Below are 24194 nucleotides of genomic sequence, written 5' to 3'. Positions count from 1 at the left end.
TCTGAGTTTGATGATTTCTGCAGCAAGGAAGGAATTGTTCATGAAGTTATAGCTCCATATATACCTCAACACAATGGTGCTGCAGAAAGAGCAAACAGAACCATAATGAATATGACAAGAAGCATGTTGAGAACCAAGAATTTGCCAAAGAAATTCTGGGGAGAAGCTACATCAACTGCAGTATACATCATCAATAGATGTCCAACAAAAAGACTAGGCAAGAAGACACCAGAAGAGACATAGTCAGGTATCAAACCAAGCATAAAACACCTAAGGATATTTGGCTCAATTTGCTAAGCTCATGTACCTGACATTAAGAGGAGTAAGCTTGATGATAGAGGAGAAAAACTCATCTTCTTAGGCTATCACACCACTGGAGCATATATGGTATTCAACCCTATAACTCAGAACTTCATGATGTGCAAAAATTTGAGGTTTGATGAAAAACAAAGCTGGAACTGGAACAAAGAAAGGGTAAGTTCAGAAGCAAAAACAATGATGCAAGTTGATGAATCAAGAATGCAGCCAGTAATAGAAGAAGAAAGAATGGTAAACAATGATGTACTTAAGACATCTAATGCTCAATCATCATCTACCAGAGCAACAAGTCAGAGAACTAGACAACCATCATCAAGACTTATAGACTATGAGGTACTTTCTGACTCACACATAACAAAAGATGGAGAGTTTGTGCATATGGCTTTGTTGGCAGAGATGGAACCAATCAATTTGGAAGATGCATTCAAGCACATACACTGGATTAGAGCAATGGAAGAAGAGTTATGCTCCATTGAGAAAAACAATACATGAACCTTAACAAAACTTCCAAATGGCAAGAATGCTATAGCAGTGAAGTGGGTATTTAAAACCAAACTGAATCCAGATGGTGAAATATCCAAGTACAAGGCAAGATTGGTTGCCAAAGGATTTCTTCAGAAGCAAGGATTTGACTATGATGATGTGTTTGCACCAGTTGCTAGAATTGAAACAATAAGGTTGGTAATTGGTTTAGCAAGCTTCAATGGATGGGAAATACATCAAATGGATGTCAAATCTGCATTTCTAAATGGACCTCTAGACAAAGAGGTATTAGTGACACAACCACCAGGTTTTGAGTTAGAAGGCAGTGAGGGAATGGTTTACAAACTGCACAAAGCTCTCTATGGTCTCAAGCAAGCACCAAGGGCATGGAATAAAAGGATAGACACCTTTCTAATGCAACTTGGATTTACAAAATGCACCACAGAACATGGTGTATATGTAAAAGGAAATCATATTGCAGAGATACTAATCATTTGCCTCTATGTGGATGATCTACTCATAACCAGTGGAGAATTGAAGAAGATCCAAACATTCAAGGAAGAAATGCAGGCTGAATTTGAAATGTCTGATCTTGGAGAGTTGTCTTACTTTCTAGGCATGGAATTCAAAAGAACAAACAGAGGAATTTTGATGCACCAAACAAAATATGCAACTGATATTCTCAAAAGGTTTCAGATGATGAATTGCAACATAGTAGCAACTCCAATTGAGGTTGGAATTGGCTTGAGTCAAGGTGATGCAGATCAAGCAGTAGACAAAACAGAGTATAGGCAAATGATAGGGTCATTGAGGTATGTGTGTAACTCAAGACCTGATCTAGCCTATGGAGTTGGCATGGTAAGCAGGTATATGGAGTCTCCTAAACAAAGCCACATGAATGCTGTTAAGAGGATACTCAGATACTTAAAAGGAACTCTAGGTTATGGCATTATGTACCCTGCAAATAGCAACAGAAACATCAATGAATCTAGTCTAATTGCATTCTCTGATGCAGATTGGTGTGGGGACAAGACAGATAGGAAGAGCACAACAGGGTATTTGTTTCTCTTCAACAATGCTCCTGTAAGTTGGTGCTCTAAAAAGCAAGATGTTGTAGCACTTTCAACCTGTGAATCAGAATACATTGCAGCTTGTATGTGCACTTGTCAAGCAGCCTGGTTGACAAGCTTAATGGAAGAACTAAGAGTGAAATCAGAAGGAGAATTGCAGCTAATGATTGATAACAAATCTGCTATCAATTTAGCTTTGAATCCAGTGGCTCATGGAAGATCAAAGCACATAGAAACAAGGTTTCACTACATTAGAGAACAAGTGAGCAAAGGGAAAGTGAAGGTGGAGCATTGCAAATCAGAAATTCAACTTGCTGATTTGTTCACCAAGCCATTAAAAAGGGACAGATTCGAAAAGCTAAGGCAAAGCATTGGTGTTGAGAATGGAAGCTGAATTAAGGAAGAGTATTGGAAGATAATTCAGCTTTGTGTAATTGTTAGTTAAGTTTCCTAATATAGCTAGTTAGTTGACAAGTTAGTTAGGATGAGTAGCTATAAATAGTAAGCTTTGTGTATTGTATTGTGTGTGAAGAATTCAATTGATCTTTTAATACAATTGAGGCATATTCATTGAATCACTATCCTATCTTCTTCTTCTCTCAAAACCAACATTCATTCTTCTTTCTTTCACTCTGCACAATTCTTTCTTTCTTTCTTGCTAATTGAAGCATATGCACTTGGTGTGCATACTGCATTCTTCAAAGAACAAAAGCTAACAGTAACTTGCAAATATACCCTAAGTAACTTTGAAATCTTATATTGTATTAGTCTCTAAATGACCAATGGTTTGGCTTCTCGTGTATCAATATTATTAATACAACATTACATAATTGGGGTAAGTTATTGGTATAGTTATAACGATGAAAAAAATTAGTCCAATCCTTTTAGAATAAAGATTTTCTAGGAAGAATTTAGTCCAAGCTTTTTTTTGAAGAAAGAATACTTTTAACTTTGAATGCATGAAAGTGATCGAAAATCCTATAGGGAAACGACGTTGGTGAGCTCAATGCTGTATCAATTAACTATAACCAATAATTAGGCAAACTTTTTTCGGTACTTTTTTTTTTAAATTTGTTCCTGTTATGTATAGGCAAGGTTTTGATTTAGAACTGTGGATTTTAACATTGATCACTTTAGAATATACTTCCATTATGTGTGTTTTCAAGGAGGAGTAACATGCACATTTATGATGGATGATATCTTCATAAATTCACAACTTGTTTAGGACCTAATGATGCCATTTCCATAGCAACCTCTAAGTAATTATTTATTTTTCATAAAGTAGTGCACATTATTTAGATTTATTTAAGATCACTACTATAAGGATTATGTTAACAAATGTCTTATATGCATTGTTTAAGAAATACAAAATTGACTAAGTCAATTTTAAAAAGAGAAAATGATGCATGCACTAATAACATAGAAAAATCTACATGACAATATATCATTTACTATTTATATTTGATTATCATTAACTTTAAATATATGTAATATAAATGAGTAATGAATAATATATTGACTATTTATAAATCTTTATAATTATATTAAAATTTACAAGTACAACACTTCAATATAATAAATGCATCCTTTTTGATATAGAATTATTCATTTTTTCTTTCTTAAACAATACTCTTGGTATGGGCCTGTCAAACTACAACCTTATTAATTCCCAGGCCCATTAACTATCGATCAAGTTTCAATTATCTGCTGAAATGAAACATATTCTTTTTATTTTGGATCCATATAAGTATTAAATGTTTCAACCTAACAAAACAAGTATTAAATGTCAAAGCATGTACAAATTCGAAATAGTTAAGGTTGAATTGTAAATAATTGTAATATTTACCTACAAAAAGAATTATCATTAATATGAACATAAGAACACAATTTGGAAATAATGGATTGAGGCTTTAAATGATATTCAAAAACCAGCTGTCCAATAACATTTTTTCAACATTCATTGGAATTTTTTTTTGTGATATCATTATTCAATCGTTAATTTAGTATTACTATATGTATGTTAAAATAATTCTATAAATTAAGTCTTTTCATTATAATAAATTTACATAGCTCCAAAATTAAACAAAAACAAGGCTGTAAACATTATTTCTACTTAGAAAATATCCTTCTAAAAAAAGCAGGTAGTCAGAAAGAAAAAATAATCTATCCACTTATGACTTCAGAATTAGAGTGTTTTTATACTCTCACTATTTCATGTGCCCATCATTATTCAATAAGTGACATGATTTAATAGAGAAAAATATGGGTATACTGGCTTATGAGATATTTTTATAATGTTAATATATTATATTTAATTATTATTAACTATTAAATAAAAGCAAATGAATAATAAATAATACATTGTGTATAAATATTTATATAATTAGTACATAATTATTTTATCTATTAAATATAATTAATCAAGGAAATTACATTCACAGCTCCAAGTTATAATAAAATTACACAAATAGTTATTTTAATTCTTTTTTTCACCTACACAACCCTCCTAATTTATATACATATATTACTTTGGATAGACAAGTCCAGGGGTAGAGCATGGAAGGGACAAGTGGGGACGGCTGCCCCCTGAATTTTTTTTTTCATTTTTCTTAAAATATTTTTTTACTTTTTTACTCTGCTGAAACATATTTGTTGTCCCACAAAGTGTGTCATTTCATGTGTCATTTAGTACGTTTGGTCAAAAAAATATTTCATTATTAAACTTTCAAATTATAAAATGTGACGCATAGAAAAACACATTTTTTGGAGCAGATGTACTTTTTTTACCTACACTCAAATGACATCTTTACCGAAATACTAGTGAGAGCTCATATATTTCTTTAATTTGTGGCTAGATAAATAAATATAGCGCTAACTTGTATGGTCATTCTAAAAATTATATATAATGAATCAAGTTCCCTTGCATGTTTAGAGGTTGATGACTGCTCATGATAATATGATTTCGTAATGATTTTACACTTTATGAAAAAGATTATGTATGAATTGATAATATATATATTTTTGTCCAAATTTTTTATCGTGTGACTTTGAACGAGCAATAAGATTAGGTTAATATGTCAATGACAATATTTTATTTTTGGTGTCGTTAGCCATTCAAATTTGAAAATTTTCTATTTATTTAATTAATTTTAATTAAATATTGTTGCCCCCTGTAAAATTTTGTTCAAAATCTATCATTGGACAAGTCTTAGTACTATACAAGTTAATACATTTTCATTGTTTTTGGTTTATTAAAGTATAATGTAAGAGTAATTTAAGCCATATCTCATTAGAAATTTTGATGCATATTGTAATGGACCAAAAATAAAATAATGAATAGATATTGACTCATATACTATTTAGATTTGTTTCTAAAATACATCATTTTTTAACTTGATTACACTTATGATCATTTATTGTTTAAAAGATCAAACTTATTTCTCATGCATTGTTAGTTAATCTAATATATGAAGACAAAGACAATTTGTGTGTGATATAGTCTCAGATAATGTTACTCTAATTTATTAATTAATACAATTTTATTTAATAAATGATACATTTTGTTGGTACTATGAAGTATATCTACTCATTTTTACTAAGAAACTAATTTATTTCCTAGTGAATTATTGTATCTTATAATAAGTGTTGCTCGAAATCATTTATAATGATATTTAATGAATCATTACAATGAGGCTATGTAAATATAATGATATATATTTTTTTTGGTAATTTAATGATATATTTTTTGTTTTATATGGCTTGTCTTGATTTGATGATTTTCCCTCTCAAATCAAAATTTGAATACATCTAAATACAAAACAAAACCAAACCAAATACTTCATTACCGTTCAATTTGAATCACACCATGAACCACAGCGACGATACCGTTACCTTCCGTCCATCTCTCGTATCTCTCCCTCCATTCTCCCCCTCCGTCCACCGCCGCCGCCTCTCCACCACCTTCATCAACCGGCACCGCCCGGTGGCTTGGATTTCCCTCCACGGACGCCTCGAAAATGCTGAACTAGCTAGCTCCGCTAGCACCATTGGGTTAACCGGAGTTCAATCCATCGCTTGGGACCTCTTTCCTCCTATTCACAGGTTCCTCATTGTTGCTGTTATTGGTGTTGCTGCTTCTGAGTCTCATAAAAATCAACGTATACGGCAACTCAACAAGTCCGTTGAACTAAGGGTAGGGTTAGAATCCTTATTTTAGTTTCATTAATTAGAAATTACATTCATTATCTCCGAGTTTAACTTAGTTACACTCGACACAATCTCGGAACAACTTACAGCTTAATTACAACTTATATTCGAAGACCGTTACGTTTCAGCTTTCAATAAGTGAATCAATAATATTACTTTATAATTGCATCTAAGATGTTTCTGCTCTTAATCGTATTGTTTTGAGTTTATGTTTGGTTCTCTGAGTTTAAGCTTTAAAGTTTTTGTGACTTGTTGAGTTGGAGTAGGTATTATTTTGATAGAAAACTCCTTTTATTGGATTTTGTGACAATTGAATGATGTTGTAAAAATTTAAGCTTGTTTTAGAAGGAAAAAACTTTAATATAATCATTAAAAAGAATAAAATTTGATTTTTTATATATCAAATGCGTGATGTAACCTTGCAGAAAAATACTTCGATTGATGTTTTTTCTGTTGGGTATACGTTTCTGCTTGTGCTCGATTGTATCTTTAGATTTGGAGTTCTAAGGTGAGTGTTGTAAAATGCACATTTCTTGCATTTTAGAATCAAAAGTCTATTATTTTGAATTTTTATAAATACAAGCACCTCAACATCAGATTAAAACATTTTATGCTTCATTTGATGATTAAGAATGGTCTTCTCAGATTAAACTCATATAAGATTGTTCTGTTGATTCAGACTTTACCTTTAGTTGGAGATGGGGAGGGCTTGTTTGTTTAATGATTGTGCACTTGATTCCTTTCCCTTTGATGTTCAAGCAACAACAAAATTATATGCTTGTTTTATTCAATATTGTTTTTTTTGGGTGAATATTCAATGTTGTTTTATTCAATCATTTTGTACTGTTTTCCAGGACCAGGTGCTATCAAGCATGCAGCAGAAGCTTGACAATCTCTGTGAACAGTTAACCAACACTAAGGAACATTCACCTGCTACTACCAAGGAGGAAGTAATGCAATTGAGTGAAACTTTTGGCACTGAGAAAATGAAGTTTGTAGATTGTGGTTGTTGTCATTGTGAACAACACTCTGGCTTGTTTAATGAATTGGTGGTAAGAACTCATGCTTACTGTACAGTGTTATTATTGATTTCTTTTTATGGTAGGAAATTATAACTGTTTATAGTCTCAAACATTGCTTTGATCACTCCTAGCAGGGTGAATCTGTAACCACAGCCTCTAGTGGAAATGAGGTGCTCCAATATAAGTTGCCTTTCTCTATCGAAGAACGAGAGGAACGAAGAATGTCTGATTTTTCAGATTGGGCCTCAAGTGTCACATCTGCTGCTGATATTCAGGTAATATTTATATATGTGCAGAGTTTCTTGCATTGTATGTAAACACCTTGTGTAGCAATAGCATCTACATTTTGTTGCATATATGATATGAATCTTCCAAATGTTCACTTTTTATTCAAGTATATGCCACTCAGGCTTCTTGTCTAGCATTATAGTAGTAATAGCTTGGATTTGTTTTGAGGAAATTAGTTTCTTCTTGGTCTTTATCAATTTTTATTGAAGGAATTAGTTTTGAAATGTTTATTTCTAAGGCTACAAGTTCCTGATAACGATCTTTCTATCCTATGGCTATGTTTATATCCTTAAATCTGAGGGATTGTCACCTTGACATAATATCTGTACAACTTCACCAGACAGGGTTCTCATCAAACAGTTTCATATCTTGTTTGCACTACAGGGCCTTGCCTGGGTTGTGTTAATTTTTTTAATCTTGAATTTCTTTTCATTTTCTGTCAACATTGCATCGCACTTATAGTGTATCAAAATTAATTTTATCAAGTGTTAGTCCTAAACATACATTTTCCTTTTGTTGTTTTTGGTACCTTTTGGCTATGCACAGCTCAACAGCATGACAGTAGAACAAGACATTTGTAACCTTAAGAGGGACTGTGAAGAGAAGGATAATACAATAAATGAGCTTAGCACCCTACTGAACTCTTCTGAGGTTGCAAATAACAAGGTAATATTCATCTGCATACATTTCATCCCTGGAATATGCAACTTCTTTTCCCTTGTGTTTGATCCACTTATCATTCCTGCTGCTATTTATAACAGAGGGTTACTGAATTAGAAGACATCATACGTAGGAAGAATACAACAATCTCAAAATTGAAGAAGGATTTGGTGGTCCTGGAACAAAAGGTAAGAATCTCATGTATTATATCCTTGTAATAGTAATAAAAAAGTTGGAATGCATCAATTTGTGACTTTGGTGTATAAATTTATTGATTGACTTTATGATTGTTAATATATACTGATATATAGCATGATATGAAGCCAAACCCTGGAATTTGAATTATAATGGAACAAGTACTTAACATTGCTCTTAGCTCTCAAAAGAGGAAGCTTTTCTTTATCTACAATTACAAATACAAAATGCTTTTTATATAACTGCTCCTTAACAATTTGGCTGCAGGTTGTGCAACTTTCAAGACTTCGCAGAGCCTCCTTCTCTGCCAATGACTCAAACAATGATCAGTTTCCACAAATGAGAGAGAACCTCATCTATGATATGGAAAGCACTACTAGCCCCTCGTCTTCCGATTCGGATAGTTTTCCTGTCAACAATGCACGAGTTTTTCCTATTGATGCCAGTGCCCTGAACCAGGAATCTGCTTCAGGCAATGGCCAGAAATCTGCACCAGCAAAAGTCTTCAGTTCATCAGGAAGAGTTTTTGAACGCCACTCAAAATCTCAACCCATGAATCCTTTTAAGGAAGCTTCTGCTATTAAGAAATCTACTAATGCAGCTTCTTCTTCGAGCCAAAAGCAATTATCACCTCGTGGGGACTTGAAAAAGATCAGAAGACGATCTCTTAATGGAGCTAAGAGTGCAACTGCACACAAGAGATTAGTACTGTAATGAGTAAGTACTAGAGTCATTTTATGTTGAATATGAAACTTATGAACCTATAATCTGTGCATGGAAGCTTTAAACTTATTATAAAAAACATAGCAAATTTCTTCACATGTTCTTATGGGAATTATAACAAGCACCAACTAATGAATGGGTATATATATGTTTTTGTTTTACTTTATTTTTTTCAATTTGTCTTTCATTAATTGATATCTTTCATATATGTTAATATGTTTTCATTTCTTCTTGTAGGTTGTTGTGGGTTAAGGGTGCAGCCTTTGCTTGTTCTTCAGTCAGCTAATAGGATTGAATCATGTCAAATAGAGCCTAGAAATATTATATTGGTGATAGTGCTACTATTATTTAAATACTTTAAATTATGTAACATTATCTTTTAGATTTATAAATTAAAGACAGGTGCACCAAGGATATGATTCAAATAGTCACTGCTATCTGGATAGTTTCTTTATGTTATAAATTTATAAATATTCTTCTTCGACTATTTTTGCTGTTAAATTTAATTGATGAATGGTCTATTATTTCAAAACTACAGCACATATTATTTCAAAACCAGAAGGCATTATGGATCCTTCACATATGGTTGCTTCCTTTTCTCCAATACTCGTCTAAGCCTTTTTGTTAGGATTTTTTATGAGAACTAGAAAAATCTTTTTTTTTTCTTTGGTGTGGAAGAGGTTGGTCGAAATCTGGATCTTTCTATTGTATTCAGTTAAGAGTCGGTATTAGATTGTCTTGCGTGAGTATCTAAAAAGAAATTATGACACTCAAGTCAATATAAGTCTTTACTTTAGTAAGGAAAGATAGAGTGAGAGTGCATACGAGTCAGTAAATCTTTCTTATAGATGGTTTTATGTATTTCTAGAGAGATAGAGTGAAATTCCCTTCAAATATGTGCTTTAGTCATTATGGACAGTGTTGCTTTATCCTTTCCTAGACTGCCATTGTTGTAGATTAGGTCTAGTTTTGTCGTGTGGATAAAATGAACCTGCATTACTAGGTAACACCGGTCTAACCTTTAGTGTGAGGAGGATTTCCTGTTTTGCATGTAATGACTCGACCATGTCCTGTTGGCTATTGCTGACATCATTTTTTTATCTAAGTCGGCTTTCCAAACATGATTGACAATTGTATTGACCAATCTTACTTATAGGCCTCATTTCTAGTGGTTTGATTGTGTTGACCGGTTGTAAGATTGTAATCAAACTTCTTTATTAGAATTTAGGTACTAGTGGGTTCTCTCATTTGTTGTGGTCAACATTTTTATAAGGTTCAATCTGGTCAGATTTGGTTCATGTGTGTGTGCAAATAAATGGTGACAACCCATTGTAAAAAAAACTTCACCCTCTTAACTTCTGAAGATGGTTTACAGGACCACATTTGCTGTCCCACTAGTCTGTTATTAGTCGAAAAAATATATTTAAGTTATAAAATTAATAATAAATTATTATCCGGATCAATCATAATTAATGACACATGCAGTAACATAACTCGTAGGAGTACCCGTGTTTACTAACCCATTTGAACATCTTCTCATAATTTTATCAATTAAGCAACAATTATTTTATTTTCTTGTTACATTTGATCATTCATCAACAATAATATAACTTATCCAGAATAAGCTTATGACATAATAGAGAATAAATACAACATACATAAGAATGCACTGATCTCTGACTCTTACTGAGTAACTAGGAAGAATATAAAACTATAGTACCATATAGCTAAATTAAACAATTCAGGAAAAAGGGTACTAGTTAATAATTTAATAATATATGATAAGCCAAAGCATGGGAAAGTAGATTATGGAGAATCTTCTTTTGCAGCAATGTAACAATCAAAATATGACAAAAACTAAACATTATACGAGGTGGGCCAGACCACTAAGTAAATAACGTAGCTTCTAAACTTTAATTTGGTAATTGTATATATATGTTTGTTATATATGGAGATGAAGAAATGGTATATAGAAGAATAAGTGGTGTTGTCATTTTCACTAGACAAAAATAAACCATGCTTCTATTGTTAATGTTGCTTGTTCTTGATTTAGGAATTATCTTTACTATACTCTGGCTGCAGAGAAAGAGACAAGATCACAAGAAATTTAGTTAGAGATGTTTTCCATTACGGGTCGAATCTACCTAAAGTAAGAACTTGTATTGATATCTCAATTTCAATTAAAACATGGGTTTGATTCAGGTACCATGTTCTTATAAATACTTACCATTTTGTCTAAAAAATACCTTGAGAAATGGAATATATAAGTAAATAAATTATTTAAGAGTTATATCACAAAATGGAGAGCGTCTAAACTAAAAAAATTCATATCCCTTGTTTCTTTTAGGCTATAGGCTATGATTGTGAATGAAAATGAAAGAAAAGTATTGTTCAGGAATAGAGAGTTAGCTAGAAATGTGGTACATTCCCATGTTATGTATCCAAGAAAATGATAATAAACAAAAAAAGATTTTACAAGAAGATTTTTTCTGATATGATGCTAATGGCTAAATGACAATTTCTAGTGCTGAATTAGTAAATCACAGTGGTCCCATATTTCCTTGTATGTGTTTTTAACTAGAGGTGTTTCCTTTTATAACCTAAGCATGTGAAAAATAAAGTTGAATGCATGAAATAAATTACTATTGGAGTCTTTCTTTTTGTTTGAGTTTATAAGGGTGGATCATAGGGCTTCCCTCATCTAAGCAATTATTTAAGATCTTTAACTTTTCTTGCTAATAAAGTCAATTATTGAAGAAACATACAGAAAGGTACTTGCATGAGTAAACCTTACACCATCATTATTCTAATACAAATATGTTATTATAAATCATGTTTCATACGCTATTCCACGTTAATGAAAATATGATATATCAATTTAACTTTATTATTATTATGTTGTTTTTGTTTTATTATCATTAGCACGAGACATCATATTTAATAGTATTTGAGACAACATATCTTTAGACCTATTTCATGTGATGTATAATATTTTGGTGCCACATATATCTCCTCTAGTCTATAATCAAGTATGTTATGACTCCTTTCACTATAGTCATTGATAGTTTGGTACAAGGGAGAGTAGAAGTTTGAGAGGAACTTAAAATATTTCAACTTTGCATGTTTGCTCAATGATTTAGTTTAGGATTTTTTTATCATGTTTTTTACATGGAACATCAATTTGGTGTACTAAATATATCAACAACTCTAATTAATAAAATGAACAATTTGATTACAGAAAAATGATACGAAGATCAACTATAATAATGAAGTGCTTTATTATCCCTTTTGATAGGGACAAAAAAGTATATGGTAGGTTAGGAAAAGGCTAAACCTTTTCCAACAACTTCATAATTTCTATAGTTAAAACCAAATACATTTGTGTCATAAAGGATAGTTTTTTTCTTCTTTATTATTTGGTGTTCTAAAGATACCTAAACTACCTACTATGTGGAATGTGTTTCTCAAGTGGTTGTTAGTTGTTACACCCTTAAGCTATATTTCTTTAATGGACATAAGACTATAATTTATTTAGGATTTAATATGTATACTTTGATATTATAAGTGTAAGTGTTTTTATACTCTCAGTAAATTATTTATCATTGACTTTCCAACAAAATGATATAAATTAATGGCGGATAATAAGTGTAAAAAACTTTATATTATCAGTGCACAAATTTTAAATTCTTCAGGTTTCTATGTCAATGCTATCAATTAAACAATAAAAGACACTTTTTGCATGTGGTTGTTTGACAAATCTAACTACCCTACCTTTTGGGCTTATCTTATTTTCCATAAAATAGTGACTTTTGTATAATTAGTTATATATAAAACTATATTTTATAAATAAAAATGTCCATAAAAACATATTTACTACACTAATATTTTTATATACCTCGTGTGTTTTCTGAATCCATCATTTTCACAACTAACCACTCATTAAAAAAATTGAAATTGCATTGTATTATATAAGAGGATAGCCATGCTCCAATCAATAAATATTCTCTATTTTCAAAAAATGTAATTTTAAATAATGTTAGGAATCAAATTGGTCCCCACTTTAGCACACAGTCTTGTAAGATTCATTGTCTGTAAAGGTTTTGGAAGGTTTTGCAACCTTCCGTTATTTTTCTTCCACTTTCGGCAGATTTGCACAGTTCAATAATTTATTTATTTTTACATTTTGTAGCTGGACTATATGTACCTTTGCCACCTTTATTTATTGTACACATAATCAGGAATTTAATTTGCAATTACAAACAAAACATGTAAGGTTAAAACTTTTGGACATTTAAACGTATGAATAATTACCTATAAGATGTTGGTCTAGTGGTATAAAGCTCTGTTAGATTATCAGAATGATAAAAATATAATCAAAAGTTCGATTCCTATGAGCGAAACTTGTTGGAAGGGACTGCCACAAACCCGAAAGAGAGAGGTGAAGAACGTAAAAATATTTTTTCAATTGGCTTTTAAATTTTCTATATTGAGGTCAACTCTATGAATTTGGTAAGTGGTTTTTACATTTTGAAAATTGCCCATGACCTTTGATTCTATGGATAGGTTTTAACTATATCTTAAGCTTCATCAAGGGTTACCATAATGTTTGCTTATGCATGATAAATATATAACAAATTTTCTCATGTTGTAACATGTCCATTAGGAATTTAATACAATACAAGAAATTAGAGGTTTTAGGATCATAATACAAAGTGATTGATACATAAAAGTCTAGGTTTTCAATATTCCCTTGTAACTTAACATAAGACACATTTTTATTTTATGAAAAATAAAGGCCACTCACCAAATACTTCACCACATTATTATGGTAAGTGCAGCATTTGATGACTATTTGAACATAGTTCTAGGACTATAAGGCAAAATATGCTCATGTCATGATTACACATGAAGTGTAAATGAGTATTAAAGGAACATATGGTTGACAATATCCTCAAACTTAGAGCTGAATAACTTGTCACCTTTATATATATGGTGATGGAACATGGTAGGTGGGAACTTCTTATTGGCATTTTTATTATAGTTTGGTAACTTTGGAATCAACCAATGCCTAATTTGACTACTACACCTTGTGGATCACAACAATAATCAAGGTTTAACCTTGAGGCCGATTATTTGTATAGAATGACATCATCATGTTCTATCATAAATCATATATTACTAAATTTTTTCTAATTGTTTCACCTATAATTTGTCTTGGTCTTCCTCTAAAAATTAGACTAATCTTCATCTCATTTACTTTCTTTACTAGGGTTTCTATTGGTGTCCCCCTCCTAATTCATTCATGCCAAAATTTAAAAAATGAAACATAACAAATTGACATGTGAAGTCTTATTTTTTTTGTACTATCAAGGTATCTTCTCGCTATTTTGGGATGCGTGACTGCCCCCTACAAGTGTCGCTCTCAAGAATTGAATCTTTGACCTTTTGGTCATCCTAAAAATCTAACGGAACCTTACATAACTAGACCAACACTTTGTTGGTTATTTTGGTTGTAAACCAATACAACCCAATCCAATCCTCCTTTTTTCCTAATTTTTCAAATAAGTCGGCATTTTTGGTAAACTAGCTTCACAATATTAACAATGTATGGTCTAGTAATGTAAGACTTCATCAGATCTCCAAGGTCGAGGGTTCGATTCCTATGAGCAACACTTGTTGAAAGGGGCAATCATAAACTTCAAAAAAGATTAGTTCCTTACCCAAAAAGGTAAGAGGATACCCTTGATAATATAAAATAAAAAAAAACTAGCTTCACAATGGTAGATGAGCAAATATATGGAGTTAAAATTAGTCATTACCTCTCTCTCTCTCACTTCCTCACATGCACTTATGCCATTAATTTTCTTATGAGAACAAAGACAAAAAACTTGTCCTCATGTTTTGTTCTCCAATATCCTATTCCTACCATAGATTATATCAACCTTCAAACCAAATCCAACCATTGGATACCACTTATTCATCTTATTTATTCTATTTTCCATTCTCAATAAAAATTCCACATACATTTATTCCATTCTATATTCTAGTGCAAATATTATCTTCTCACCACTTACATTACATGCTCCACTTTGTTCTTTTCTCTGTTCTGTTTCATGGCTTCAACTGTTACCACCACCACACAAAGTTTTCAAGATCATGATAACAATAGCAACAATGGTAACACTGAAATTAGTAGACAAGAATTTCAAACCTCCATATCCAAAGCTGTAGAACTAAGAGCACTTCATGCTGCTTTAACTCAAGGAAGTAGTCCTGTGAATGCTAGATTCTCATCACCTTCCCCTGTTTCTCGCTCTGTTTCTCACTTCTCTGCTCAAGATTACCCTGTTTTCACACCAGTAAGTAAGAATCATTTTGCTTCTTTTTGTGGGTTTCAATGTTGTTTTCTAGTTATTGGCTTAAAAGGGTATCTAGAATCTACCTCATTCATATAAGAACTGTTATGTTGTTGTTCAAGGTAGAACTGTAGAAGTACTGCTAGAAACAGGAAAGGAACTAGAGAACATTATATGAAGGCCAAATATATAAAAATACACATATTTATGTGCATCAAATACTTATGACAACGTGTTTCTTTATAAAAAAAACACATATATAACTAATTTTATGAAATATATTAACTAATTTTATGAAATATATTGTTGGGCAAGCAGCAATAATCCATATACTTTCCCTCTTATGAATCTGTGCCTAGCTAGAATATGCATGAAATTTGATTGTTTCCATTTGATATGATATTCACCATAGTATAATATGCATGATTTTTTAGCCAGCTTTCTATCATATATCATGCTTTCCTTTCAACTTTGAATACACAATTAACTTCAATAATGGACAGAGCTATGAAGATGACCCAATGCCATATCATCAAAGTCCAACAACAAAAAACAGAATAATATCAGAATGTTGGTATGATAATGGATTAGAAAGAGGAAACAATATAGAAACCAATGTCTCAGATTACAATGAAAAATCAAGTTCAAGAAAAGGACTACCTTTCGGCTTTTCCAACCTAGAATCTCCTCACATTTGTCCTGCTGATGATGCCAAATCTGCAACTGGTTCTTGTGCAAATCACATAACTGCCCTTCAAACATCACCGGCCAATGACTACTTCAGATCGAGGAGAAGAAACAGTTTGGATGATTGCAAACCAGTATCTTCATGCAATAGATGTAACCCTGCTGTCATAACTAGTGACTTTGATAGTGCAAGGAACAACAAGAGTTCCAATATTGTTGTACCCCTCACAGATTCTCATGTGTCATTTCGAACCGGACTGAAAAGTAAAGGGGTGCTTTCATGGTTGTTTCCTAGGTTCAAGAAGAAACACAACAAGAATGAGAATTTACCGAGTAGAACAGAATCTGATGAAGTTTCTCAGGTTCTCAAAGACATGGGAGTAATGTCAGTGGATTCATTGAAGAAAGAGCTAATGGAAGCGAACGAGAGAAAAGACTCCGCTTTGGTGGAAGTTTCCGAGATGAAATCTTCATTAGGGGATCTCAAACAAAAGCTTGAGTACTTGGAGAGTTATTGTGAAGAGCTGAAGAAAGCTTTGAGACAAGCATTGCAGGCGAAAGAGTCACCACTTTGTGAAAAGCTTCGCGCGAATGGAGAGAATGTGATGCCGATGAATGAGGAAGCAATGGTAGAAGGTTTCTTGCAGATAGTATCAGAATCAAGGTTATCAGTGAAACAATTCTGCAAGACCCTTATATGTCAAATAGAAGAAAATGATCAATCTTTGATGGATAACTTGAACATGCTTCTTCAACCATATAGCCTTTCATTGAATTTCAAATACTCAAAGGCAGTACTATATCATTTTGAAGCTTTTATAAACCAATGTCTCTACCAAGACTTTGAGAATTGTGTGTTCCAACAGAGTGGCTGCACAAAATTGCTAGACCCGCGACAGGATCGCCAAGCGCAATTTTCTTCATTCGTCGCGCTTAAGAATTTGAGCTGGAATGAGGTGTTGAGAAAGGGAACAAAGTATTACAGTGAAGAATTCAGCAAGTTCTGTGACCAGAAAATGAGTTGCATAATCACTACACTAAATTGGACTAGGCCTTGGTCTGAGCAACTACTTCAGGCTTTCTTTGTGGCTGCAAAATGCATATGGTTGTTACATTTATTGGCCTTTTCTTTCAATCCACCATTGAGAATCTTAAGAGTTGAAGACAATAGAATCTTTGATCCTCACTACATGGAAGATATGGTGTCAGATAGACAAATGTCACAAGGTCCAATCAAGGTTAAGATCATGGTCATGCCAGGGTTTTATGTTCAAGATAGGGTATTGAAGTGTAAAGTTCTTTGTAGGAACAAATCTGTACCATAAAGTAATTTGGAATTTGCAAATAAGGTTGTATTTTAGTGAACATTTTGTTTTGCTTATATTTATATCCTCTTTACTTCAATTGTGTTACTATTCAAAATGCATGTGACAATCGAATAATATGTCAAATTAATTATATTTAGTTATTTTTTTCCTCATATCTATTCGAGATAATTCTATTTCAGCGTTATATTTGAGCTATCTCAAGGAATATTTTTTCCGTACACAAAACTCGAACTGAAATGATCATGCTTAAGGAGTTAAGGAGTTGGAAGGTTGAAATGTTATCATGGAGATGGTGAGTAAGGTTTTATTTAGGTGTGGTAATTCTTACCATTCTTTGCTCTTAATATTGAAATGAGAAATTTACAAAATAGTAATTAGATTGTTTCTTTGGCTTATATCATCAACAAAGTTAATAAATGTTGATGTCCTTATAAATGTGGATTATTATTTAGGGACCTTTTTAATTGTAAATTTTCTCACTTCTTTATAAGGAATCTAATAATTTCAGAAAAAAATAGGAGATACTTAAGATCTTTACCTTATGAACTTATTGACATTAGAATTGTAAATTTTGGTTGAAAAATTAGTAATACAAATAATACCAAACAAAATTGAAAATAAAAAATAAGTCAAATGAATATTGTTTCCCCTTTTTTACCTCAACCAAATGTAAACTAAGCTGTAGAAATATGTTCATGTGTCAAAACAAAGAACTAACACTTTTACTGGAATCCTAATTCATAAACATTATAAGGAAAAATGACATGCATAGAGGAGAGGAAAGAAAAACAGCATACATAACAATGGCTTTTAGTCCAACCATTGTTCAGGGCATTCATAAATTACTTGACCATTACAAGGTACAACCAAGTACCACAGACTCTTACCCATATGAACTTTTCACAATTTGCATACGAAAAAAAATGTATACACTAACGGTGTAAGAGTTTTGTACAATGTTAGTCTATTATTCACTATTCATTTTTATCATCATTGACTCTTAAAAAAAGTAATACAAATGAATGGTAAATGATATACTGAGTATGTATAAAACTTGAGACTAATAGTACATAAATGTTACACTCTTTGCATAATTATTGGAAGATCAACCCATTCTACCAAGGGACAAATAAATGTAAAAAAAATAGCTGGGTTTAGGTGCCAATGCTTATTGTATTGTTAGACAGACTTGTGTTGAAACAATATCTTCCCCTTTTCAAGTCATCAACATCAACAATGTAGTCACTGAAGCATATGAACTGAATTATTACAATTTACAAGAAAACCAATCTTCAACATGATACAACAGCTTAATGAGACATTATACAAAAGCTTAATGACACTAACCACAATTCTACTGAGTCACCGGTTCCCATAATCTAAGCTCCGAAGTATTGAATCATTTCATCTTCACCCAAGAAATCATCTATGTTGAATGGTGGACTGTTGAGTCCAAAATCTAATGTCATACTATTGAGTGGTGATCCAAAGAAAGAGTGATCTATAGGTCTATCAAGCTCATTTGGAAATGTGTCTTTACCAAAATATTGCAAGTCTGCTCCAGTAACTTCATCCCCTCTCATATGTAATGGTGCTATAGAAACTGTGTCATTCTCCGGCTTAATGAGTTCACTATTTCCAGGCTGCAACTGTGGCACATCATGACTCGGCCCATATCCCGCCACTGGATTAAAAAGATTATAAGTAGTGTCATGGTACAAGCCAGGGTTTTGCACCTCAGGATAGTGCAATGGTGGCCTTCCATCCACATACATGCTTTCTGAGGGGATTGAGTTGTTTGATTGGAGATAAGAGAAATGGTCAAATTCAGGTGCTGGTAGTTGAGTTGGCACCTCAAGTCCTTTTTTCAGTGGTCTCAAAGCAGAATCCGTCTCATTGCTCAGTTCATCTCCATGAATTTGAAGTTCAACTACCTGTGCTTCTGTCTGGTTCATATTGAGCAAATCGCTTGTTGGCTCAGCATGTAAGATTTCATTGTCACATTGTGCTGGTCGTTTCTTACTGGTGCCTGACCTCAACCGCGGTCTCTTTTTCCGGGTCTGCTTCTGACCAAGATCTTTATCTAGGATAAGATTCTTGCGCAAGTTATCTGATGGTTCAGTCTCCGCAGACTGATTTCTCATATTTTCCTTAGAAGAAACAGAGCCAACACCATCATCAGTGCTATCAACATCATAGTTGCTACCACTACTAGCAGCAGCTTGCTTATTTTTAGCTTGAACACTGGGAGGCGTTTCCGTTACTCCAGATGCACCATTATCACTACTAGGCTGACTATTGAGAGCTTCTTCTCGACTTAAAACTCCCAACCAAATTGCACTTTCCTTTGCTGTCATCTTGTCTTGCAAGCATTTTGACCGGCGCACATGTCTCCTAATTTTTGCAATATTAGGTGACATGTGCTTTATAACAGCAGTTAACACTCCCACTTTCCACATCTTCTTTAAATCATGCGGCTTCTTATAAGGAGGACTCTGACCATGAGGTAAGTTCAATTGTACCCACCAATCTTCGTTCCCGGTTGGCCACCATGGAGGGGGGACACCCTTTTCCAGTGGATACTTCCTCTGAGGAGGATCGCAATGTTGCATCAAAGAAGACAAGAGTGACCCAAGTGTTGCATCTTGCAGGTCTTGGAGAATGCTCGGAGAGTTCCCACTTCGGTTATTATCAGCCTCACTCATAGCAAGACACTCTGCTTCATACTTGGCTATGGCTGCAGGGCCATTCTTATCAAACTTCACCTTCTCTTTCCACCAAGCTCTGATGTTATCGGAGGAACCACTAACCGGCTTGCCCTTCTCAGGAATGATCCCATAAACAAACCCACGAGCTTTGCAGACTTCCATAAGCTTGAGCATATACTTAAGAATCCCATCTTGTGCTCTGGACATTTTCTTCCTACGAGCTTGATCAGTTGTCGGCCTGGTCTTCTGCTTCTCTGCGGCCCTCTGTGCTTCTAGCTTCTGTTTTTCCTTCAGCCTTTTGAGCTTGATACTATCCTTCCACATACGCCTCTCCAAATCTTCCGCTTCAATTTCTTCATCGCTGACATCTTTATCAGCTATATTTTGAACTCTAATGTCATCCATTTCTATATCCGAACTGTAGTTCGACACATTATCATTCATTAAAAAATGAACCGTTCAATTAAATCAATTAAATAACAACTACACTTAGCTTGATTGCTTACAAAACATTTCAAAAAAATATGGCACACTTTTTGAACATAAAAGATTAGGTCCAAATATATAAGTTTGATGTTGCATATGTCAAAATTATCATTGGAAAATACAAATCGAAGTAATACTCAACCCTGACATTCCATTTCAACATCCATTGATCTCACAATAAATTCCTCATAAAAAATTATTGTACACTAGTAGCTACCCTATATCAAATTGAAAACTTAACAAAACATTGAAAGATTCTATATGATGAATCTCAAGTCTCAAAACACATAAACTTAATTGAACTAAGTGACGATTTTTGAAAGCCAATTAAGACTCAAAGAGCAAAATATATCATTATCCAACAATATAGCATTCATACATCAAAACCCCACAAAACATCACAAGAATAATAATCTTAAAAGGAAAAATAAATAAAAAATTTAAAATAACGAAACTTTTATATTGTTATATACAACTAAAATGAAAAGCTTGGAAGACATACCAAACATCAGGTCCAATTTCTTCGATTTCTCCCATCTTACTAGGATTAGAAATAGAGGGTTGGTAATAGTTGCAATTGAAAGCTCCAAAAATTGAAGCTTTTTTTCTTCTGGATTCGTTTTTGGGTACCCTTCTGGTTTTTTAACATTCAGAATGAAGAAAACTATGACGAATTCACGAAAAAGCTGAATAGGGCAAAAAGGATTATGATTTTGCGACACAAAATTGAATGTTATGGTGAACCTAAGATTTTGGGTGGAGAGAGATAAGACAAATTTAGTTGAAAGTGTGTCATTCAGTGTCACGAGATCACCTGTGTTGCGCCTATATAAAGTATTTTGCACCATACCCCCATTCACATTATTCTTTTGACCTATCTTTTTTTCTATATATCCAATACATAAAAAAATAATATTTTTTTGAATATATATCTTTCTTTCTTAACATGTGTCATTTTTAAGAATCGAACTTTCATATTTTAATATTTCTTGAGATAGAAAAAATCAGACTTTAGGTTACTAGTTTAACACCTTATTATATATGCCTTTTGACTTTTCTTTTCCTAATTAAATTTATAATTTTCTTATCTTCTACATGATATCCTCATTACAAGTGTGATCTAGGGTGACTAGTTTAAGAGAGCATTTATGAGATTTTTTTAAAAGTTTGCTTACTATATTAGGTTAGATTTTATAAAGGGAAAATATCTATTAGGTTTGATACGCTAATTTGTTTAATTATAATATATATTAGCGTGTTGACAGGTACTGCCGTGCATATCAACACGTTTTCCTATTGTTTGTAATGTGTAGTATGTATACTATAAATGTCGAATATAGTATTTTGTGTTAAATATTTGTAATATGTAGTTGAGTTTATTTGATTGTTGTAATGTCTAATTTTTTAAAGTTAAACATTCAAATAATTGAGTGACTCATAATTATTTATGTAGGTGAAGTGTATGATTCTGGTGAAATCATTTATATAAATTTATCATGTTGAATTTAATATATAAGATCGTCATGAAATGTTTGTCAATTGCATTCTTATTTTTTAAACTGTCATGTTTTATTGTCTTCACATAATATTCTTACGGGAAGGTAGTAATAAGTCAAGGTGTATTGCCACAACCTCTTGAATAATGCCTTTGGATATTGCCATGATATAGAACATGAGAGTTTTTTAACCTTTGAAAACCTTTTATATAACTGCCCATTGTTATGATACAGAAGATGCACATTTTTAACTTCTTTCATGGTTGTATCTCATTGTCAACCTGCACAAAACAAAAAACCACACATAGTCATATTAAATAAATACATGATAATCTTGTATGAGTTGATCCAATACAGAATTGTAGATGATAATCTTGTAACCAGAAATGAATCGGAGTATACTTATCTGACCTCAGATTTAGCAGCTAGGACTTCTTCAAACTGTTTTATAAGTTCTGGAGGTGAAATCCTGTCAATCTCAGCTCCAAGTATAGCAGTCAGAATATCAACACCTGAAAGTAAGATCAATAAATTCAGTATTAAAAAATTACATGCGAATGAGTTTGTACGAAAGAAGCTACCAATAAAATGGAAATATTGCAGATTTTTGCTCATCTTGACAAAAATGTCATCAATGATCCAAAAACTTTTAAACGTCCATAGAGTGGGGATTCTCATGGTCCAGGCAAGATGTTTGTTGTCTAATAAAAAATATTTACCAAAAACTACTCCTGCCTTCCAATTTAACAATAAACATGTGCTTTGTTTTTATATATTTCTATACAAAAATAGCTTTTTGCCAAAAAAAAACTCTTTGCAACATTTTAACTGTCTTTTTTCAAAAGTTAATCCAAGCATGTAATAAACCTAATGATTATAATAACTATATAATATGATAATTTGGTAATAATATTAAGCATCCTGCAAGCAAACATGTTTTAATTATATTTTGAAGTGATCACAAAACCGAATGTAAAGTGTAGCATTTAAAATAAATTACCTACAAAAATCATGGTAATATAATAACATGGATTAAGCATCACAAATTTTTGTAATATGACATGCTTACAACATGCATTAAAAATGTTTAGATTCATGTATTAAAAATGTAGATGATAGTCAACAATATTCTCAATAAATCAAACTTGATAACTAAAACATGTAAGATAAGTCCAAAGAATGAAAATGTTAACAACTAATAAGTAATCCATTCTTTACCTTAAAGAAAACATTACATATAATACATTTTATGTTATTTTAAGAAATAAAACTAATTATGAAATTCAACATTTATTTTTTGGAAGAAGACATGGGGACCATAGTATTTTAGTGTTTCTTAAATAAGATTTTTTTTGCAACTTACCATGTTAAATTCATTTTTTAGAAAATGATCATGGTGAAAGAGACATTTAGTCAAATACACGAGATGTGTTTTTAAAATGAACCAAATTCACTTAAACAACTAAGAATCAAACTCTAATTTAAAATGAGAAATATAAATATAATTCAAACACGTAATACAAAAGATTGAAGCAAAAAGTAACATAGTGTGAAGTGCAATTTATTACCATAGAAATTTGATTGCATACTATAAGTTACATTTTCTTTTCAACTGCCTATCATCAGTGGTTGAAATCTAGAGAACCATTTTGGGAATGATCTGGCCACCACTTTTAGCAAGAGTTGAATGTTGAAATATTAAGCCATATCATAAAGATATAGATAATCATATCACAAAGCAAAGGCAATACATATAACCATCATCAATCATTGAAATCCATAGCCTATTATCGATAGGTTGGGTAACTGTAGAGATTGAGAGAATGTTTATGATTCACATAATGATTTTTTCTAATTGTAGACTAAAAAAGATGATGTTTTGAATGAGTTGTGAAAATAGGTCGGTTAATGTTAAATTATTTGTTCTATGAACCCATACAATATGATAAACAAATGATTCATGAATGCATACTACAATGTAATTTACTTTGACATTTCATCGAACAGAATGTAACAGAAGATAGGTGAAGAAGAAAACCATGATAACAATATTTAGGCATAAAACTTAAAAGATTGTCTATAAAATGTAAAATTGCATTATATTCACGTTCATATTTTACACACCATATTGCACAATATGAAATGTAAAATATTGTTATCACTATTTT

General features: G+C 32.2%; 4 protein-coding genes across 7 annotated transcripts in view; 3 read left to right on the top strand and 1 right to left on the bottom strand.

Moving 5' to 3' along the window:
- The window catches only part of LOC109342948 (serine/threonine-protein kinase UCN-like), an 8121-nt gene extending 6497 nt beyond the window's left edge, over positions 1 to 1624 (top strand). The window contains exon 2 of the mRNA XM_019581034.1: positions 1614 to 1624. The gene's annotated coding sequence lies outside the window, so the exon portion shown is untranslated. The remainder of the gene's footprint in view (positions 1 to 1613) is intronic.
- LOC109342945 lies at positions 5678 to 9452 on the top strand. 2 transcript variants are annotated; one of them, XM_019581033.1, is made up of 7 exons: positions 5678 to 6063; positions 6932 to 7129; positions 7234 to 7374; positions 7934 to 8053; positions 8149 to 8235; positions 8510 to 8959; positions 9203 to 9452. In XM_019581033.1, exons 1-6 carry the CDS (start codon positions 5737 to 5739, stop codon positions 8954 to 8956), a joined length of 1320 nt encoding a protein of 439 aa, XP_019436578.1. In that variant the 5' UTR covers positions 5678 to 5736; the 3' UTR covers positions 8957 to 8959; positions 9203 to 9452. The 2 variants fall into 2 exon arrangements, with proteins under 2 accessions (XP_019436578.1, XP_019436577.1); XM_019581032.1 differs by having other exon boundaries at positions 7231 to 7374.
- On the top strand, positions 14847 to 17468 carry LOC109342944 (IRK-interacting protein-like). 2 transcript variants are annotated; one of them, XM_019581030.1, is made up of 2 exons: positions 14847 to 15324; positions 15825 to 17468. In XM_019581030.1, exons 1-2 carry the CDS (start codon positions 15079 to 15081, stop codon positions 17331 to 17333), a joined length of 1755 nt encoding a protein of 584 aa, XP_019436575.1. In that variant the 5' UTR covers positions 14847 to 15078; the 3' UTR covers positions 17334 to 17468. The 2 variants fall into 2 exon arrangements, with proteins under 2 accessions (XP_019436575.1, XP_019436576.1); XM_019581031.1 differs by having other exon boundaries at positions 15215 to 15328.
- LOC109342943 (ETHYLENE INSENSITIVE 3-like 3 protein) lies at positions 18529 to 21347 on the bottom strand. 2 transcript variants are annotated; one of them, XM_019581029.1, is made up of 3 exons: positions 21033 to 21347; positions 18866 to 20462; positions 18529 to 18829 (listed from the first exon to the last, which is right to left on the bottom strand). In XM_019581029.1, the coding sequence occupies exons 1-3, from the start codon at positions 21065 to 21067 to the stop codon at positions 18716 to 18718; spliced, it is 1746 nt and encodes a 581-aa protein (XP_019436574.1). In that variant the 5' UTR covers positions 21068 to 21347; the 3' UTR covers positions 18529 to 18715. The 2 variants fall into 2 exon arrangements, with proteins under 2 accessions (XP_019436574.1, XP_019436573.1); XM_019581028.1 differs by having other exon boundaries at positions 18529 to 20462; positions 21033 to 21346.

Source organism: Lupinus angustifolius, chromosome LG03 (genome assembly GCF_001865875.1).
Source record: "Lupinus angustifolius cultivar Tanjil chromosome LG03, LupAngTanjil_v1.0, whole genome shotgun sequence".
NCBI classification, from domain to species: domain Eukaryota; kingdom Viridiplantae; phylum Streptophyta; class Magnoliopsida; order Fabales; family Fabaceae; genus Lupinus; species Lupinus angustifolius.
The sequence above is the reverse complement of the archived record's forward strand: the minus strand, read 5'-3'. Positions and strand labels throughout refer to the sequence as shown.

Excerpts from the sequence above, each read along its gene's own strand:
- LOC109342945 (XM_019581032.1), top strand. The coding sequence starts at position 5,737 with ATGAACCACAGCGACGATACCGTTACCTTCCGTCCATCTCTCGTATCT. Across the intron at positions 6,064-6,931 it reads ACAAGTCCGTTGAACTAAGG|GACCAGGTGCTATCAAGCAT; the intron begins GTAGGGTTAGAA and ends ACTGTTTTCCAG. Across the intron at positions 8,236-8,509 it reads TGGTGGTCCTGGAACAAAAG|GTTGTGCAACTTTCAAGACT; the intron begins GTAAGAATCTCA and ends ATTTGGCTGCAG.
- LOC109342944 (XM_019581030.1), top strand. The coding sequence starts at position 15,079 with ATGGCTTCAACTGTTACCACCACCACACAAAGTTTTCAAGATCATGAT. Across the intron at positions 15,325-15,824 it reads ATTACCCTGTTTTCACACCA|AGCTATGAAGATGACCCAAT; the intron begins GTAAGTAAGAAT and ends AATAATGGACAG.
- LOC109342943 (XM_019581028.1), bottom strand. The coding sequence starts at position 21,067 with ATGGGAGAAATCGAAGAAATTGGACCTGATGTTTG. Across the intron at positions 20,463-21,032 it reads GAAATTGGACCTGATGTTTG|TTCGGATATAGAAATGGATG; the intron begins GTATGTCTTCCA and ends GTCGAACTACAG.